Source organism: Hypanus sabinus, chromosome 26 (assembly GCF_030144855.1).
Source record: "Hypanus sabinus isolate sHypSab1 chromosome 26, sHypSab1.hap1, whole genome shotgun sequence".
In the NCBI taxonomy this organism is placed as follows: domain Eukaryota; kingdom Metazoa; phylum Chordata; class Chondrichthyes; order Myliobatiformes; family Dasyatidae; genus Hypanus; species Hypanus sabinus.
In genome coordinates, this window is record NC_082731.1 from 47,915,275 (window position 1) to 47,935,305 (window position 20,031).

A 20,031-nucleotide genomic window follows, 5' to 3' on the forward strand; every position below is an offset into this window, starting at 1 on the left:
CACCACAGGTGGTGAAGGCGGATATGATAGGGTCTTTTAAGAGGCTTTTAGATAGGTACATGGAGCTTAGTAAAATACAGGGCTATAGGTAAGCCTAGTAAATTCTAAGGTAGGGACGTGTTCTGCACAACTTATGGGCCGAAGGGCCTGTACTGTGCTGTAGGTTTTCTATGTTTCTACGTCTTTCGAGTGTAGTTGGAGACCATAGCACCCTGAGAAAACTACACGCTGGTAGGACGAACACACAAACTTTCATACACAGGACGCTGGAAATGAACTTCTGAACTCCGACAATAGCGTTGTGTGAACCTTTGTGCGCTGAGGTTAAGAGGGATTAGAACAGTTTTTACCCCTCTGTTATCAAAGACATTTTGTACAATAATCATATATTTTTGGTTTTACAATCTACGTTTGCAACTGTTCTTGCTCCTTGGATGTCCACCTGCATTGTTCTCTCTCGTAAAAAAATAAAATGTTTACTATCACAAAGGGGCTGTTTTTGTAGCGTGGGGAGGGGTTGGGAACTGACTCGCAAGAGTCAGATTGAAGAAACGAAACTAACTTTGGTTTCTGTTCTAGTTTTGGACGGAGGTGACGGTCTCATTTTAGTTATTTCCGGTTGTCAGTTCGCTAATCTTTCACATCACTCGATTACTCAGGATCTCACTCAGTTTCTGTCCCACGCTGTCCGGAGCAGAGCTACCTGAGAACCAGCAAGATGATGGAACAACAGCCGATCTACAACCCGGTAGGGCCCAGAAGACCTGCCCGATTAGACCGGTAGCGGGCCATCGTCCGCTCTTTTGCTATTTTGTCGTTTTTTCTTGACAATATCCGCTTGCTTCTTTCAGTATTTGTCAAAACGGGGGTGGGGGTCCGGGGGCAGGAAGCTTGAGCCAATGATGGGGGTGGGGTTGGAGAGGGGGCGAGAGTGGGAAGAGCTTTTGGTGAGAAGTCACAGAGGGTCAGAGAGGCTGTATTCCAGAGCGGGGCTGGGAAAATGAGGGGAATGGGGGCATCGAGGTGGACTGGAGGGAGGGGGAGAATGAGAGGGAGGGGGAGAATAAGAGGGACGATAAAATCGAAGGGAATTGAGAAAGTGAGGGCGAGGAGTCTCAGAGGGACTGGGAGGGAGTGAGGTGAGCCATTTGGAGTGACAATAAAGTTGTCCTATTTGGCCTCCCTGACTCCATCAAAGTGATTACCAGCAGTCTTGGCAACCTGTCCACCCTTGTCAAACCCCATGTTAAATCCCTTGGTGTGATATTTGATTCCACCTTTAAGTTTGACAAGCAAGTTAATGCAGTAGTAAAAGCTATTTTTTTTTCTCCAGCTTCTTACTATTCCCCAAATCAAGCTGTTTCTCTCTTTGAAAGATCTCGAGGAAGTCATCCATGCCCTTATATCCTCCAGCTTGGACTGTTCCAACTCCCCGTCTACTGGGATTAGTCAGTCGTCCCTGTCCCACTTGCAACTGGTCCAGAATGCCGCAGCCAGGCTCTTGTCAGCTTAACGGAAGAGGGACTATATCACTCCTATCCCAGCCTCCCTCCACTGGCTGCCAGTACGGTTCACAACTGATTTTAAGATTCTCCTGTTTGTTTATAAAGCCCTAAGTGACCTGCCCCCCCCCCCCCCCCATATCACAGACCTTCTAACCCCTTATTCTACTTCCAGGTCCCTCAGGTCGGCTGACTGTCCCGCGATCTAAACTTAAACTCAGGGGTGACTGCACCTTTGCTATTGTAGCCCCTAGACTGTGGAACAGCATTCCCCTCCTTATCAGATCTGCCCCCTCCATTGACTCTTTTAGATCCAGGTTCAAAGCTTACTTTTATTCACTAGCGTTTGAATCCTGATGTGGCTGATTATTGGCTTGTGCCTAGGCCCTTGTGTTGTTTTTTTGTGCCTGTAAGCTGTTTGCCTTGTTGGTTATGTCTGTGTTTCTTGTATCTGTGATTTTAGCTATCTGCTCTGATATGTACAGCACTTTGGTCAACATGGGTTGTTTTAAAATGTGCTATATAAATAAACTTGACTTAACAGGGGGCAGCCACCACACAAAGGAGTAGCCATTTTGTCTTCTGTGTGCTTTTCATTGAAAACTGGGCTGATCTGCCCCTGAATTTCACCATGAAACTTAGCCCACTCCTTTTGGCTGCTGAAGAATGCAATTTTGGGTCCAGCAACAATGTATTGATTTCAGATGGGAAATGAATATTTTATCTTCAGTTCTCAGGAAATTCTAAAATACCGTTTGTTTCCTGAATGGGACCTCTATGATTTTAAACCTACCTTCACTTGATCTGGACTTGCCCAATTGTGAAAAAAGACTCTCATACTATGTGTCCTATTCAACGTTTTAAACAACTTGATCAAATTAACTCTTCATTTCTTTTATTCCTGGGAATGCAAACTCAGACATCCCACCTTGCAAAAACTCATTTCACGGAGGTAGCATCACCAGCCCCATCCCCCACAACCCCATATTCCCCCCACTCCCCCATCGACCTCCAAGGGTGTATGTATACAGGATATTGGATTATGAAAGAACACAACAATTTATTTGATCTCATATTGAAACTATTTACACACATATATTCCTTGTTGAGTATTTTGTTGGCAGTCTCAATGCTAATAGATAAATGTATCGTGGTTACTTGAAATGACCAGGAGACGCAAACAATTCTTCGAGAAGTTTAAACCTTTATTTGCAAGCAAAGGCTGAGGCAATCAATGAACTTGTCACCGAAAGCCCACCGAGCTCCGGTGTACAGCATTCTTTATAGTAATTTCTTAAATCAGTTACATTTCAGTTTTACCAGCATACCCAATCAATTTTTAGTTGCATATCATCTATACGTTAACTAATCAATCGCTCTTGCCTAGCTCTTGATGTGCCACCAGTATTTCTTTCCAGTTCACATCTTGGGCCTCATTCCTGGCCAAGGTTGTTTCTCAGTCAGCCTCCTTAATCACCCTCACATTACATCTTCTGCTCGTACCATCCTGTCCGCCACCGTTATCTCTTAATAAACAAAGGCTGGGTATAATACATGGAGTACATTTCATCTAATTAGTGCTGCTAGCTAAACAGGTGTTCTTTAACTGCCACAGTATGTAGCTAAGCGAATACAAGGTATCTAGTAAAACAATACACAGCAAAATGTGTCTAGTAAAATAATACATAGTAATATTCAGTACATAGGAGTGATTACATAGTGTAGTAAATAGCTAGTACATAGTGGTTATATTTCAGGGATATATAGTGATTATGTCAGGTATATTTCTCAATAAATGCTAATGCAAATAGCTTTTCTATTTCTTTTGCAAACTTTCCTTGTACTGTGATTTGGTTTGCTTGGCAGATTTGAGCATTTTGCCAGAAGTTTCAACCTCATAGCTGCCTGTCAATGAATTTGTTAATTTTGCAAGACATCAGATTCACAAGTGTTTTGTGAGACAGCTGACTTCTGAATTCTGTCTTAATGTGACGCACCATGCTGAATGCCCTTTCTACATCACAGTTAGAATTTGGCAGCACCAAAAGCAGCTTCATCAACCGGCAGAGCTCTTTGAATCTCAACTGCCCTGTGCTCACAGATTTTACTTTGGACAGCTTCCCCCAGAACTCAACAACTGCTAAACTTCTATAGTTTGGCACCGGTCCTTCAAGGTTAGTTGAGACATAATCCAAGACTTCCAAGTGCATCTGCCTTGATCACATTTTCATTTTTTGGAACACTCTGCCATGGCACTGCAGGACACTAAACTGAACTGATGGACAATGAAAGAGAGGGAGGGAGCGTGTCGACTGTAAAGCCCGCCCACAGAGAAAACTGATAGGTTTACTTGGCACAAAGAGAGACCAATCAGGATGCTCTCTCTGTCACGCTCACGCTACGTCTGTCTGTCTCTCCCCCTCTCTCGCTCTCTCTCTCCCCCAACCCCTCCCTCTCTCCTTCAAAAAACTTGTTTTCCGGGATATTGTATATAAATTGTGGGTGTCAGGGAGCCGCTATCAATTTGCGGGAGACTCCCGGAACTTCCGGGAGAGGTGGGATGTCTGCAAACTTCAAATTCTTATGTCTAATCCTTGGAGTCTTGGTGAGACTTCTCTAATTTGTATGGTTGACCTTGTCATTGCCAATATACTCTTTTGGAAGTGTTCAGAACCCCAGTCTGTTAGTTTTTGGAAAACTTAGTTCTGCACTTTATTACTGAAGTCAAGTTTCAGTCCTGAATTAGGCAAGGCTAATTTTGAAGGCATTAAACAGGAACAGTCAAAGTTGATTGAGGGAGACTGTTAGGAGATAGCAGACATTTTCCAAGTGGGAGTCTTATAAAAGTGTGATAGACAGAGTCCCTGTCCAAGTGAAGGGCAAAGCTGGCTTGTTGAGGGAACCCTGGATGACAAGAGATAGTGAGGAAAAGGAAAGGGGGACATGGCAGGAATATGTAACAAGGATCAAATAATGAGTTCTAAAAGGAAATCAGGAGTGCAAAGAATGAACATGAGAGTTTTTTTTGCAGATAATCTATTACCTAAATGGGGAGAAACGTCAAACATCAGATGTGCAGAAGGATTTGGGAGTCCTCATGCAAGACTTCCAAAAGGTTAATTTACAAGTTGAATCTGTGGTAAAGAAGGCAAATGCAATTTGTCATTTGTTTCAAGGGGAATAGAACATGAAGACAAGGAGATAATGCCAAAGCTTTATAAGGCACCAATCAGCCTTGTAAGGCACTCCTGGGCTCCATATCTCAGAAAGGATGTGTTGTCATTGGAGAGAGTAGAGGAGGTTCACAAGGATGATTCCAGAAATGCTGGGCTTAACATATGGGGAATGTTTGGAGCTTTGGGCCTGTACTGACTGGAATTTAGAAAAATGCAGGGGGATCTCATTAAGACCTACTGAGTATTGAAAGGACTAGATAAAGTGGATGCGGAGAGGATGTTTCCTATGATGAGGGTATCCAGAACTAGAGGGCACAGCCTCAAAATTGAGGGGTGACTTTTAGAACAGAAGTAAGGAAGAATTATTTTAGACTAGTGGATCTGTGGAATGCTTTGCGTACAACAAAGGAAAAATTAGTGGGAAGATAGAGGTTTGGGAAGTTTTTAAAAACCTACAGAGAGCAAAATCATTAGAAGGGAAAAGATGAAAAATAAAAGCAAGCTAGCAAATAACATCAAAGTGAATAGTAAAAGCTTTTTCAAGTATGTAAAGAAATAAAAGATGGGAGTGGATATAGGACTGCTAGGAAATGAGTCAGGAGAAATAATAACGGGACGAGATGGCAGGTGAACTAAATGAGTATTTGGCATCAGTCTTCATTGTGGAAGACACTAGCAGTGTGCCTGATGTTGTAGTGAGTGAAGGAAGAGAAGTGGGTGCAGTTACTACTACAAGAGAGAAGGTGCTCAGAAAGCTGAAAGATTTAAAGGTACATAATCACCCGGATCAGATGAACGCAAGGGTTCTGAAAGAGTTAGTGTTAGAGATTGTGGCGGTACTAGTAAAGATCTTTCAAAAGTCATTGGACTGTGGCATGGTGTCAGAGAACTGGAAAATTGCAAATGTCACTCCACTTTTTATGAAAGGAGGAAGGCAGCAGAAATGAACTTATAGACCAGTTAGCGTGACCTCAGTGTTTGTTTGAGTCAGTTGTTAAGGGTGAGGTGATGGAGTACTTGGTGACACAGGACAAGGTAGGAGAAAATCAACATGGTTTCCTTAAGGGAAAATCCTTCCTGATGAACCTGTTGGAATTCTTTGAGATTACAAGTAGAGTAGATAAAAGGGATGTAGTTGATGTTTTCTATTTAGACTTTCAGAAGGCCTTTGAAAAGGTGCCACACATTAGGCTGCTTAACCAGTTAAGCGCCCTTGGTATTACAGGAGAGTTACTAACATGGTTAGAGCATTGGTTGCTTGGAAGGAGGCAGCAAGTGGGAATAAAAGGATCCTTTTCTGGTTGGCTGCCAGTGACTAGTGGAGTTCCGCAGGGATTGGTGTTGGGACCACTTCTTTTTATGCTGTGTATCAATGATTCAGATGATGGAATAGATGGCTTTGTTGCCAAGTCTGCAGCTGATACAAAGATTGGTGGAGGGGCAGGTAGTGTTGAGGAAACAGGTAGGCTGCAGAAGGACTTAGATTAGGAGAATAGGCAAGAGAGTGGTAAATGAAATACAATGTTGGAAAATGCATGGTAATGCACTTTGGTAGTTGAAATAAACATGCGGACTATTTTCTAAGCTGGGAGGAAATCCAGGAATCTGAGATGCAGAGGGATTTGGGAGTCCTTATGCAGAACACCATGAAGGTTAACTTGCAGGTTGAGTCAGGGTGACATTGGAGAGGGTCCAGAGGAGGTTCACAAGGATGATTCCAGGAATGAAAGGGTTATCATACGAGGAGCATTTGATGGCTCTGGGTCTGTACTCGCTGGGATTCAGAAGGCTGAGGGGGGATCTCATTGAAACCATTGTAGATGTGGAAAGGATGTTTCCCATGGTGGGAGAATTCAAGACAAGAGGGCATACCCTCAGGATAGAGGGGCATTCATTCAAAACAGAGATACAGAGAAATTTCTTTAGCCAAAGGGGTGGTGAAGCTGTTGAATTTGTTGCCATATACAGCTGTGGAGGTCAGGTCATTGGGTTTATTTAAGGCAGAGATTGAGAGGTTCTTGATTGGACATGGCATCAAAGGTTATGGGGTGAAGGCTGGGAAAATGGGGTTGAGGAGGAGGAGGGAAAAAAAAGGACCAGCCATGATTGAATCACGGAGTAGACTCAGTGGGCTAAATGGCCTAATTCTGCTCCTATGTCTTATGGTCACTTCAAATACGATGTGGTAAGGTTAGGGTTAGTGTTAGGCTAGAGAGAAGAAGCTGTTTCCCATCCTGTCCATTCTCGTCTTTATGCGTCGGTCTCCTGCCTGATGGTAGAAAGTCAAAGGGGTTGCTGTATGATTGGGTGGGGTCCTATATAATACTAAGGGCCCCGTGCACTCAGCTTTCCTGATAAATGTCCCCGATTGTTGGTAGTGAGATCCCTCTGATCTTCTCAGCCATTCTCACTGTAGGGCCTTCTGGTCTGATGCTCGACTACTCCCTTACCAGATGAAGATGCAGCTTCTCGGGATGCTCTGAATGGTGCTCCTGTAAACTTCACTTATGATGGTGGGGGGCTGTGGGGAAGCCTCACTTGCCTTAATATCCTCAGGGAATGGAGGTGCTTGTTCTTGTTCTTGTTCAGGGAGGTTGGGAGGTGATATTGAGAAACCAGTTGAGATCATCCGTGATGTGAACTCCCAGGAATGTAGTGCACTTAACTCTCTACAGAGGAGCCATGTATTTGTAGTGGGGGATGGTTCATCTGTATCTTCCTATTCACTTTCAGTATAGCAACACTGTGACCACATCACTTTGCGCTCCAATAGATTATTTTGCTCTAATTGTGAACTTTGTGGTTAAGTTCTGTTTTTCTTGTGAAAGCTCTTGTTCTGATTTGGGTGTTGCTATTGCAAGTAAGGTATTTATTTTACCTGTGCACGTGTACTTGTGCCGATAAACTTTTGCCACACACCAGTCACACGAATGTGCGGCTAAACAAATGACATAGGTGGAGGGACTTTAGCTTTCTGAGTCATTCAGAACATTACCAGGGAAGGTGAACACGTTGCACTTGAGTTGGAATGGGTCCAACATCCTCGTGGGCAGGTCTGCCAGTGCTGCTAAGGTGGGTTTAAAACTAATCTGGCAGGGGAAAAAATAAGTAAATAATAAACACAGGAGTAAATAAGTATACAGAGGGAGGCACCTTCACATAGAGCAGAAAATGTGAAGTCTCATGCACAGAGCAAACATAGTTTACTAAGGCACATGGGAAGATGTGTGAAGCTAAATTGCATTTATTTTGTACAAGGAATCTGATTTTTCAAGAGTATGTATTATTTATCTACTGGTCACCTGGACCAGATGGACTATATCCTAGAGTCCTGAAAAAGATGGCTGAAGAGATAAGTAAATGTCAACCACTGCCTCTCCTTTGTTCTTCGATGATGCAAAGATAGGTGAAAGAGTAGATAGTGCTGAGGAAGTAATGCAGTTGCAACGTGACTTAGACAAACTTTAAGACTGGGCAAAACACAGGCAGATAGAATAGTGTTGGGAAATGTATAATGCATTTTGGTAAAAAGAACAATAGTTCAGCCTATTATCTAAATGGGGAGAAAATTCAAACATCAGAGGTGTAGAGAGATTTAGGAGTCCTTGTGCAAGAAACCCAGAAGGTTAATTTACAAGTTGAATCTGTGGTAAAGAAGGTAAATCCAGTGTTTGCATTCATTTCAAGGGAAATAGAATATAAAAACAAGGAGATAATGCTGAGCCTTTATAAGACACTAGTCAGGTTATACTTGGAGTACTGTCAACAGTTTTGGGCCCCATATCTGAGAAAGGATGTGTTGTCATTGGAGAAAGTCCAGAGGATGTTTATGAGGATGATTCTGGGAATGAAGGGGTTAACATCTGCGGCACATTTGGCAGCTTTGGGCCTGTACTCACTGGAATTTAGAAGATTACTTGTGGGGATTTCATTTAAACCTATTGAATATTGAAAGGACTAGATAAAGTGGATTGGAGAGAATGTTTCCTCTGGTGGGAAACATTTCGCTGAGGACGCTTTTCTCAGCGTCAAAATTGATAGGTGACCTTATAGAACAGAAGTAAGGAAGAATTCTTTTAGCCGGAGAGTGGTGAATCTGTGGAATGCTCTGCCACAGACTGTGATTGAAGCCGAGCTATCGGCATATTTAAAGCAGAAGTTGATAGATTACTGATTGGTTGGGGCATCAAGGGGTCTGCTGAGAGCCATCAAACACTCTCAATATGACGAGACTTTCAATCCTGGAATCATTTTCGTGAACCTCCTTTGAATCTTCTCTAGTTGCAGCACATCTTGTTTAAGCTAAGGGGCCCAAACCTACTCACAGTTTTCCAAGTGAGACCTCATCAGTACTTTATAAAGTTTCAACATTATATCCTTGCTTTTATATTGTAGTCCTCTTGAAATGAATGTTAATATTGCATTTGCCTTCCTCACCACAGACTCAACCTGCAAATTAACATTTAAACAGGGATTCCTGCTCAAAGATTCACAAATTCCTTTGCGTCTCAGTTTTTTGTATTTGCTCTCCATTTAGAAAATAGTCAAGGACACAGCACGCTGGCCTGGGCTGGGGCTCGAACTCACGGCCTTTAGATCGCTAGTCCAATACCTTAACCACATGGTTATACGCCACTCGGTAACCTTTTCCCTAAAACTATCTTCCCCTCCACCTATCTTCATATTATAAGCAAATTTTGCAATAAAGCCATCAATTCCATCTTCCAAATCATTGACATATAATGTAAAAAGAAGTCCCAATACAGAACCCTGTGGAACACTATTTGTCACCAGCAGCCGGTAAAAAAAGGCTTGTGTTATTCCCACTCTTTGCCTCCTGCCAATCAGCCAATGCTTTATCCATGCTAGAATCTTCCCTGTAATAACATGGGCTTGTAGCTTGTTTAACAGCTCGCGTGGCAGCTTGTCAAAGGCCTTTCTATAATCCAAGTCCACAATATCACAGATGTTTATTGCCTGTTCTTTTATTGTATTTGCACAGTTGTTTTGCACATTGGATGTTTGTCAGTCTTTGTGTTCAGTTTCTCATTGATTCCATTTTGTTTCCTTGTTTTATTGTGAGTGCCTGCAGGGTTGTATCTGGTGACATATACATTCAATATCCACTTTATTGGGTATACCTGTTCACCTTCTTAATGCAACTATCTAATCAGTCAATTCAATGCATAAAAGCATGCTGACATGGTCAAGAGGTTCAGTTGTTGTTCACACCAAGTATCAGAATGGGGAAGAAATGTGATCCAAGTGACTTTGACTGTGAATTAATTGTTAGTGCTGTATTGGGTGGTTTGAGTATTTCAGAAACGGTATGGGCAAAAATGCCTTGTTAATGAGAGAGGTCAGAGGAGAATGGCCAGACTGGTTCAAGCTGACAGAATAACCACACATTACAACAGTGGTGTGCAGAAGAGTATCTCTGAATGCACAATACATTGAACCTTGAAGTGGATGGGTTACAGCAGAAAAATGTCGCAAGCATACACTCAGTATCCACTTCAGCAGGCACAGGAGTTACCTAATGAAGTGGACATTATGTGTATATTCATGTCTTAATGTACTGTGGACTTTCCCTCCACTGTCAGTAAGGGGTTTGTATGTTCTCTCTGTGATTGTGTGGGTTTCCTCTGGGTTCTCTGATTTTTTCCCCCCACAGTCCAAAGACGTACAGTTTTGTAGGTTAATTGGCCACGGAAAGGTCTATTCTACGCTGTATGTTGATAAAATAAAATAAATAATTTCTTATGGAAGTTGTATGCTACCTCTTCGCTCTTATATTCATTCTATTCCTCAGCTAATGAAGGCCTTCTTCACTGCTATTCCTCATTCTGATGTTTGGTCTGAACAACGGAACCTCTTAACCATGTCTGTATGTGTTTATGCATTGAGCCGCCTAGGATGAAATATTCAGTTATCAAGAGAGGCTGGATTTGTTTCGTTGGAGTGGATGAGTGAGGAGGAAATGACAGATCTGTGCAGTGTTCTGAGGAACATTGATAGGCTATTGCTCTATAGCAGAGGTATATAAAAGTAGATGGCTTCAATTTAGGATAAGAGGTTCTGAATGAGAACTTTTTCGCTCAGAGGGTTGTTGGAAGCTGAAACACACCGCCTGAGAAAGTGGTGGAGGCAGATACGATCACTTTTAAGAGGGATCTGATGAAACAGTTGAATCAACAAGGCATAGACGCATATGGACCAAGAAATGAATTGAATTGACTTTATTTCTCACATCCTTCACATACATGAGGAGTAAAAATTTTTCTGGTAAATGGGATTATCCGTATAGGTATTTGACGTGCCAAAGAAAATGATGTGCCAAAACAGATCCTGTGGTGTAAAACTCTCTGGAGGAGCTGACAGAATAAGGGAAAGGGCTCTTGAGATGGGCTTTATTAATACTGAACCAAGTGCTTCTTGAAATGGAATGTTGGAATTTCTTGAAAATCCACATCGGACAGGTAATGGAGGGGACACAGGTAAAAGTGAGTTCAAGCCCAGGCAAAGTACAATACCAACCCTCAGATTTCCTACATAGATTGTGAAAGCACCCACGTCTTGAATTAACAGTAAAAAAAACAATGGGAGAATCTTTTATCCACTTTCAGAGGTGGTAATTAATTGGGAATTTCCACCTGTATGCAAAAGATTATATTTACACAGCAACTCAGCAGGCTAGGCAGCATCGACAGGAAGGAATAAAGAGCTGATATGGGATGAGACCCTTCATCATGAGTGAAAAGGACAGTGGGAAGAAGCCAGTTAAGGCGGGGAAGGAGTACAAGCTGGAAGGTGATAGGTGAAGCCAGGTGAGGGGGCAGTAGGTGGATAGGGGAGGGGGAGGATGAAGTAGGGAGCTGGGAGGTGATAGTTGGAAAAGGCAAAGGGCTAAAGGAGGAACCTGATAGGAGAGGAGAGTGCCCCTAGGGGAGAATGGTCACAAAAGGGTGGTGAATCTTTAAATTTCTCTACCTGAGAGGTGGCCTAATATATTCAAGGCAAAGAGGTAGACATTTAGATATTAAGGGAATGAAGAAATCTGGGGTTAGTGCAGGAAAATGACACTGAAGTAATAGACCTGTGGTGATCCTATTGACTAATCGAAGGAATATCAGTGGTGAATGCCTTAATCTTGCTTCAGTTTCTTCTGTAGCATATGAGCAACACTTCTTGACATAGAAGCAGAATTAGGCCACTTGTCCCATTGAATCTGCTCCACCATTCCATCATTTGTTATCGTTCTCAACCCCGTTTTCCTGCTTTCTATCGGCAACCTTTGATGCTATGACTAATCAACCAACTATAACCCTCTGCTTTAAATATACTCAATGACTTGGCCTCCACAGCTGTCTGTGCTAATGAAATCCATGGATTCAACACTTTTTGGCTCAAGAAATTCCCCCTAACTCTCTAATTCTTAAATTGAATGTTGTATTCATCTGCTTGCTCATGGTAATGAGTAACCAAAGTTTTAAAGTCACAACCAACCTCTTCTCCAGTTGTTTATTGATGATGTTTTGTTGGCAAAGAGATTGCCATCAGTTGGTATGCAAATAGTTTATGGGACAGGAGAGAGGTGTTGAGAGAAACATTGGAAATGGTAATTATGAGAAAGAGGATGATGTTCACACAACAACCATGAGGAAATATGGGGGTCTTTAAGTGTTCTAAGTATATTTATTCCTTCTTTCAGATTATTCCCTTCACAGGAAGTATATTTGGTGGACTTCAAGATGAGAAACTGATTATAATTCAAGGACAGGTGCCAGGACATGCAAAGAGGTAAGACAACTAGATCTTTGACAATCCAGGCTTAAAAGGTTGCAAGATTTTTCACTGCACAAGTTCAGTCCTCCTAATCATTGCCAGCTAAACATAGGAGCAGAATTAGGCCATTCAGCCCATCGAGTCTGATCCACCATTTGAACACATTTTCTCATACATTTGGTCTTTGTATGTTAGAATATATTCAATTTCTAACTCACACTGACTTGAAATGAATCAACCCATTTTTGACTGGAGCATTAACTTTTTTTTTACTCTCCACAGGTGCTGAATAATCTGTTGAGTGTTTCCAGCAAACACGAGGAAATCTGCAGATGCTGGAAATTCAAACAACAACACACACAAAATGCTGGTGGAACACAGCAGGCCAGGCAGCATTCTGACGAAGGGTCTCGGCCCGAAACGTCGACAGCACTTCTCACTATAGATGCTGCCTGGCCTGCTGTGGACTGACAAAGGGTCTCAGCCCGAAACGTCGACAGCGCTTCTCACTACAGATGCTGCATGGCCTGCTGTGTTCCACCAGCATTTTGTGTGTTGTTGTTGAGTGTTTCCAGCATTTTGTTTGCTTATGTTTCAGATTTAACAAATTTGCAGGCTTTGTTTTGCTTTCCTAAGGTTTCTCCTACAACGTCCATTCCAGTTCCTGTACTTACTGACCCACACAAATGTTTGTTATTAAACACAACCTCAAGTGATTTACTGACCTGAGTACTGAGCGGAGATCAAAACACTGCAGATGCTGGAAGCCTGAAATAAATATAGAGAATGCTGAAAGCACTCAACAGGTCAGGTAGCATCTGTGGTGAGAGAAACAAAGTTGATGTATCAGGTCGATGAACTTTCTTAGGAGAGCAGACAATTCAGTTTTTGTTACAAATGTAAGAAAGATACCTACCCTAATACAAAAGCCTGTAAGTATTCACAACCTCTTGTCTGATAAGGGGGACTCTTGACCTCACAATCTACCTTGTAATGATCATGCACTTAATTGTTTACCTGAATTGCACTTTTTCTGTGGCTTTTAATACAATCAGAATCAGGTTTAAAATTACTGGCATGTGTCATGAAATGTGTTAACTTAGTGGCAACAGTTCAATGCAATAAATGATAATACAGAGAAAAAATATAAATGAGTAAATCAATTACAGTAAATACATATATGTATATTAAATAGTTAAATTAAGAGTAGTGCAAAATCAGAAATAATATAGGTAGTTAGCTTCCATGGGTTCAGTGTCCATTTAGAAATCGGATGGCAGAAGGGAAGAAGCTGTCCTTGAATCACTGAGTCTGTGTCTTTGGATTATGGGGGTCCTTAGTAATGGATGTTGCCTTTCGGAGGCACTGCTCCTTGAAGATGTCTTGGATACTATGGAGGTTAGTAACCAAGATGGAGCTGACTGATTTTACAACTTCCAGTAGTTTCTTTCAGTCCTGTGCAGTAGCCCCTCTCCCCATTTATTGCAATTTAATGCAGAATTTATTCTGCTTTGTTATCGTTTTAACTTGTTTGTTCTACCTTAATGCAGTATGTAATGATCTGATCTGTATGAACAGTATGCAAGACAAGCTTTTCACTGTATCTCAGTACATGGGCAGTATATTGACTGGCTGTGTCACAGTCTGATAGGAAAACACCAATAATTTCGAATGAAAAATCCTACAAAAGTAGTGGATATGGCCCAGTCTATCACAGATAAAGCCCTCTCCACTATTGAGTACATCTACATGGAGCATTGTTGCAGGGACTCCCACCACTCAGGTCATGCTCTCTTCTCACTGTTGTCATTAGGAAGAGGATAGAGGACAGAAGCCTCAGGACCCACACCACCAGGTTCAGGAACAGTTATTATCCTTTAATCATCAGAACCAAAGGGGATAACTTCACTCAAATTCACTTACCCATCATTGAAATGTTCCCATAACCTATGGACTCACTTTCAACGATGGGTAAGTGAATTTAAGTGAAGTTATCCCCTTTGGTTCTGATGATTAAAGGATAATAACTGTTTCTTGAACATTCTTTCAAGAATTCTTCATTTCATGTTCTAGATACTTATTGCTTAGTTATTTATTAGTATCTTTGTGTGTTTGCACAGTATCTTTTGCACACTGGTTGAACACCCAGCTGGAGCAGTCTTCCATTGATTATATTATGGTTATTTGTTATTCTATTTAGGATTTTTTGAGTTTGCCTGCAAAAAAGTGAATCTCAGGCTTATATCTGGTGACATATATCTACTTTGATAATAAATTCACTCAGTATTTTGAACTTCAAACAAGTGACAATAATAAGCCAATAGCAATAGTGCACATCAAGATTTTTAAGTCCACAGATATTCCTTTCAAATTTTCACAATAGCTTTCAGTTAAGACCATGTTTCTGTCATGACTGGTTCACTGGCTACTCCGGTGACACAGACTGTTGGAGGTCTACAGACAAAGGAGGCTCACTGTCTGAACTTTGTTCTGCAGGTTTGCCGTGGATTTCATGTGTGGCTCCTGCCAGACGCCAAGATCTGATGTTGCCTTTCACTTCAACATACGCTATGATGAATCTGTTGTGGTCTGCAATACGCTGGAGTGTGAACGCTGGGGATCCGAAGAGAGGAAACAGCAGATTCCCATCAATGCAGGGACGTACTTTGAGCTGATCTTTAAAACACAGCATTATGGTTTCCAGGTATGAGGATTGGCTTCAGTTACAATTACAGCATAACCAGTGTTAACGATCGACATGGGCTCAATGGGCCAAAGGGTCTGTTTCCATGCTGTTCAACTCTATGACTTGAGATATTGTAAATAACCTTCCTATCTTCCACAGGTTTCTGTGAATGGGCAACACTTCCTGCAGTACAACCACAGGCTGCCTATGACTAGAGTGGATACTCTGAAGATTTCGGGAGATGTTCATGTGAATACCATCACTTTTAGAAACCCAAATGTAGGTAGCACACAGTTGCTTGTCAAGCCCAAACCAAGTGTGGAATGCAGAGACTGAGGCAGCTGGGACTACCTCAGAGCTCTCCCTACCCATGATGGAAGTTTGTTTGCCAATTTTCACAGCCAGCTACATCACAGAGAGGGAATACACATAACAGAAAGCCAGACCTTCAGGTCCCAGTTTAACACAGGACTGTGGCCCATGATGTTGTGCTGTTTCATAATCAATCTAATCCTTCCATTTTATATAGCCAGTAACCCTGAATTTGTCTTTTAATCCAAGTGCCTAAGAGTTTCTTAAATGTCTGTAATGTATCAGACTTGAGCACCAACCTCGGCAGTGTGTTCCATACACCCACCACTCTCTGTGTAGGAAAAATACTGTTATTACTCCAGTAACCCAGAGGTCTGTGCAAAATATCCTAAATTCAAAACCCACAACAATGGCTGTGGAAGTTAATTTGAGTTGACTATATCATGCAGGTTTAGAACAAGGTCCTGTCACTAATAGTTCCCATGAAATTGGGGTCTGGTAAACCAGATTTTTATCACAATGTCCTTCAGGGAAAGGGTTCTGAAGGAGACTGCAGTATCTTTAGGGGTGGGAATGAACACTTTTTTCTAGCAATCCCCACTCCTGTAAATTAATTTGAAACACCTTGCCCTTCTCCATCCCAATCTTCATCAAACCCTCTGAGATTTCTGCTCTCCTTGTGTGGATATCTTCAGCCAAACCCCCAGCTTTTGCTCCTTTCTTGAAAAAGCTGAGCTCTTTGGTTGGCCCCAACATGCCCCTCATTGTTGATAATTACCTGTGTGATGGACACCATGTAAATGTGATGGGTTTTGCTCCTGGTTTCCACCAGTCTGTCACTGACTGTCTTTCTGTTTTAGGTTGCTCCAGCGTATCCTCCTCCTGCTTATACCCCATGTCAGTCTTTTGCCGTAAGTTGCTTTGTTTTATCTTCTTCTGTAAAATACCTTCTGCCAAGCGTTAGCTGCATGCTTCTTAATTGTTGACAATAGATTATCTCATTTTCCCTGGTGAGATACCTGTCTCTCTTGATGTCCTATCATTATTATTATTCATTGAAATGACGTGGGCATCACAGCTCAGTGTTGTAGTCTCAATGGAAGAGCTTGGCCAGGGGCACTCCAACTTCCTGAGCACCAGCATTAAATATTATTGCCAGAAGCACAAGAGATTCTGCAGTTGCTGGAAATCCAGAGTAACACGCACAGAATGTTAGGGGCAACTCAGCAGGTCAGGCAGTATGTATGGAGAGGAATAACAGTCGACATTTTGGGTTATGTAGTGGAAATGAAAAAACTGGGAAAAGAAAATGACAAATGACAGGGTGGGAAGGTATCTGTAAGAGTCAGTAGATGTGTGTATTAATATTACCAGATGTTGTCAGGGACCAGAGACTCATATGGACCCCTTGTCTAAATTTAGTTACGACTGAACAATCCTGAATTGGGATGCGGATTTTGAAACGTCGTTATAAGCCTGATCTTACTCCTATGCTATGGGGACTCTCTGTTTCTCTCCTTTTTATCTCACTACCTCCCTGGGCTCCCATTCAGCTTCTCCCAATTCTTATCCTCTGCCTTCCCCAGTCCACCTTGCTACACCTTGCCCAAAGGTGACCTGCAGGCTAGCAGAGGGAAGGAACACCTTAGACCTCCTTTGGTAGAGAGGTATCTCCACCCAGTCACCAGGGCCCCCACTCAACCTCTCCCATTTATTTTGCCTGCCCCAGCCCTCTTGTTTCTGCAGGGTATTCTGTAGAGTTTCATTTAGAGTTGTAGAACACAGAACCAGACCTTTGACCTATCTAATTCCATCAACCTGCACCTGGACCGTAGCTCTCTATCCATGTACCTATCCAAACTTATATTAAGCAAGGACATTAAATCCACATCCACCAATTCCACTGGCAGCTCATTCTAAACTCTCACCATCTTCTGAGTGAAGAAGCTCCTTGTTAAGTTTCCCTTGTCACTATATGACACACGCACATCGTTTCAGCACTTAAGTTACAGAGAAAGGTTGAACAAGTTAGGTCTCTATTCATTGGAGCGTAGAAGGTTGAGGGGGGATTTGATCGAGGTATTTAAAATTTTGAGAGGAATAGATAGAGTTGACGTGAATAGGCTGTTTCCATTGAGAGTAGGGGAGATTCAAACGAGAGGACATGATTTGAGAGTTAGGGGGCAGAAGTTTAAGGGAAACACGATGGGGTATTTCTTTACTCAGAGAGTGATAGCTGTGTGGAATGAGCTTCCTGTAGAAGTAGTAGAGGCCAGTTCAGTTGTGTCATTTAAGGTAAAATTGGATAGGTATATGGACAGGAAAGGAGTGGAGGGTTATGGGCTGAGTGCGGGTAGGTGGGACTAGGTGAGATTAAGAGTTCGGCACGGACTAGGAGGGCTGAGATGGCCTGTTTCCGTGCTGTGATTGTTATATGGTTATTTCTTGGGCTACTTCCTTAAGCACTCTGGGATGCAGACCAGCTGGCCCTGGGGATTTATCTGCCTTTAATCCCTTCAATTTACCTAACACCACTTCCCTACTAATATGTATTTCCCTCAGTTCCTCCATCTCACTAGACCCTTGGTCCCCTACTATTCCTGGAAGATTATTTACGTCCTCCTTAATGAAGACATAACCAAAGTAGTTATTCAATTGGTCTGCCATGTCCTTGTTCCCCATGATCAATTCACCTGCTTCTGACTGTAAGGGAGCTACATTTGTCTTAACCAATCTTTTTCTTTTCACATATCTATAAAAGCTTTTACAGTCAGTTTTTATGTTCCCTGCCAGCATTCTCTCATAATCTTTTTTTCCCTTTCTAAGGAAGTGGTGGATGAACTGAATAAGTATTCTTTGTGAAATCACTAGCAGTATACTGGAAGTTTGAAGTGTCAGGGGGCAGAATAGAGTGAATGTGACATTCAGATGAGAAGCTGCTTTGGAAACAGAAAGGTCTGAAGGTAGATAGGTTACCTGGACTAGATGATCTGCAGCCCTGGGTTCTGAAAGAGGGAGCTGAAGAGATTGTGGAGGTGTTAATGATCTTTCAATTATCACTAGATCCTGGTATGTTTCTGGATGGTCAGAAAATTGCAAATGTCACTCCACTCTTTAAGAAGGGGGAGAGGCAGAAGAAAGGAAGTGATAGGCTAGTTAGCCTGTCTTAAGTGGTTGGGAAAATGTTGAAGGCAATTATTAAGGATGAGGCCTCAGGGTACTTGGAAGCACATGATAAAATAGACCAAAGTCAGCATGGTTTCCTTAAGGGAAAATCTTGCCTGATAAATCTGTTGGAATTCTTTGAGGAAATTTCAAGCAGATTAGATGAAGGAGAATTGGAGGATGTTGTGTGTTTGTATTTTCAGAAGGCCTTTGACAAGGTACCACACATGAGGCTGCTTAACAAGAGTCCATGGTATTACAGGAAAGTTATCAGACCATTGGCGGATTGGCAGGAGGCATAGAGTAGGAATAAAGGGAGCCTTTTCTTTTTGGCTGCCGGGGACTTGCGGTGTTCTAAAGGGGTCAGTGTTGGGACTGCTTTTTACATTATATGTCAATGATTTGGATGATGAAATTGATGGAATGACAGTGACTATAGGAGTACAATGAGGTGGAGGATAAATGCGTGGCTGTGGGATTGGAGCAGAGGGAAGGGATTCAGATTTCTGGATCGTTGGGACCTCATTTGGGGCAGGTATGACCTGTACAAAAAGGACTGATTGCACTTGAATCCCAAGGGGTCCAATATCCTGGTGAGGAGGTTTGCTAAAGCTATTGGGAAGAGGTTAAACTAGAATTGTTGGGGGGTGGGAACTGAACTAAAGAGACGGAGGAAAGGGAGGTTGGCTCACAAATAGAGAAAGCTTGGAGACAGTCTGAAAGAGAGGATAGGCAGCTGATAGAGAAGGGACACGCTCAGACCGATGGTTTGAGAGTCGAGGATCTGTTCTGGGACCCCTACCCTTCATTAATTTTTTTAATGACCTGGATGAGGAAGCAGAAGAATAAATTAGTAAATTTGCTAATGACACAAAGGTTGGAGGTGTTGTGGATAGTGTGGAGGGCTGTCAGTTGTTACGCGGGACATTGATAGGATGCAAAACTGGGCTGAGAAGTGGCAGATAGAGTTCAACCCAGATAAGTGTGAGGTGGTTCATTTTGGTAAGTCAAATATGATGACAGAATATAGCATTAATGGTAAGACTCCTGGCAATGTGGAGGATCAGAGGGGTCTTGGGGTCCGAGTCCATAGGACACTCAAAGCTGCTGCACAGGTTGACTCTGTGGTTAAGAAGGCATATGGTGTATTGGCCTTCATCAACTATGGGATTGAGTTTAAGAGCTGAGAGGTAATGTTGCAGCTATATAGGACCCTGGTCAGACCCCACTTGGAATACTGTGCTGATTTCTGGTCGCTTCACTACAGGAAGGACATGGAAACCATAGAAAGGGTGCAGAGGACATTTACAAGGATGTTGCCTGGACTGGGGAGCATCCCTTATGGGAATAGGTTGAGTGAACTTGGCTTTTTCTCCTTGGAGCAACGAAGGGTAAGCCTAGGTAG

At 42.4% G+C, this 20,031-nt stretch overlaps 1 protein-coding gene across 2 annotated transcripts in view; it reads left to right on the forward strand.

Annotated features, from left to right (window-relative positions):
• The first annotated feature begins 568 nt into the window (after positions 1-568).
• Positions 569-20,031, forward strand: part of LOC132381540 (galectin-4-like) — a 38,780-nt gene continuing 19,317 nt past the window's right edge. The window contains exons 1-5 of one of the 2 annotated variants that reach the window (XM_059951034.1): positions 569-748; positions 12,390-12,478; positions 14,960-15,167; positions 15,309-15,428; positions 16,322-16,372. In XM_059951034.1, the coding sequence (XP_059807017.1) occupies positions 719-748; positions 12,390-12,478; positions 14,960-15,167; positions 15,309-15,428; positions 16,322-16,372 (498 nt within the window). In that variant the 5' untranslated portion in view covers positions 569-718. The remainder of the gene's footprint in view (positions 749-12,389; positions 12,479-14,959; positions 15,168-15,308; positions 15,429-16,321; positions 16,373-20,031) is intronic. The other variant, XM_059951035.1, reaches the window with a different exon arrangement.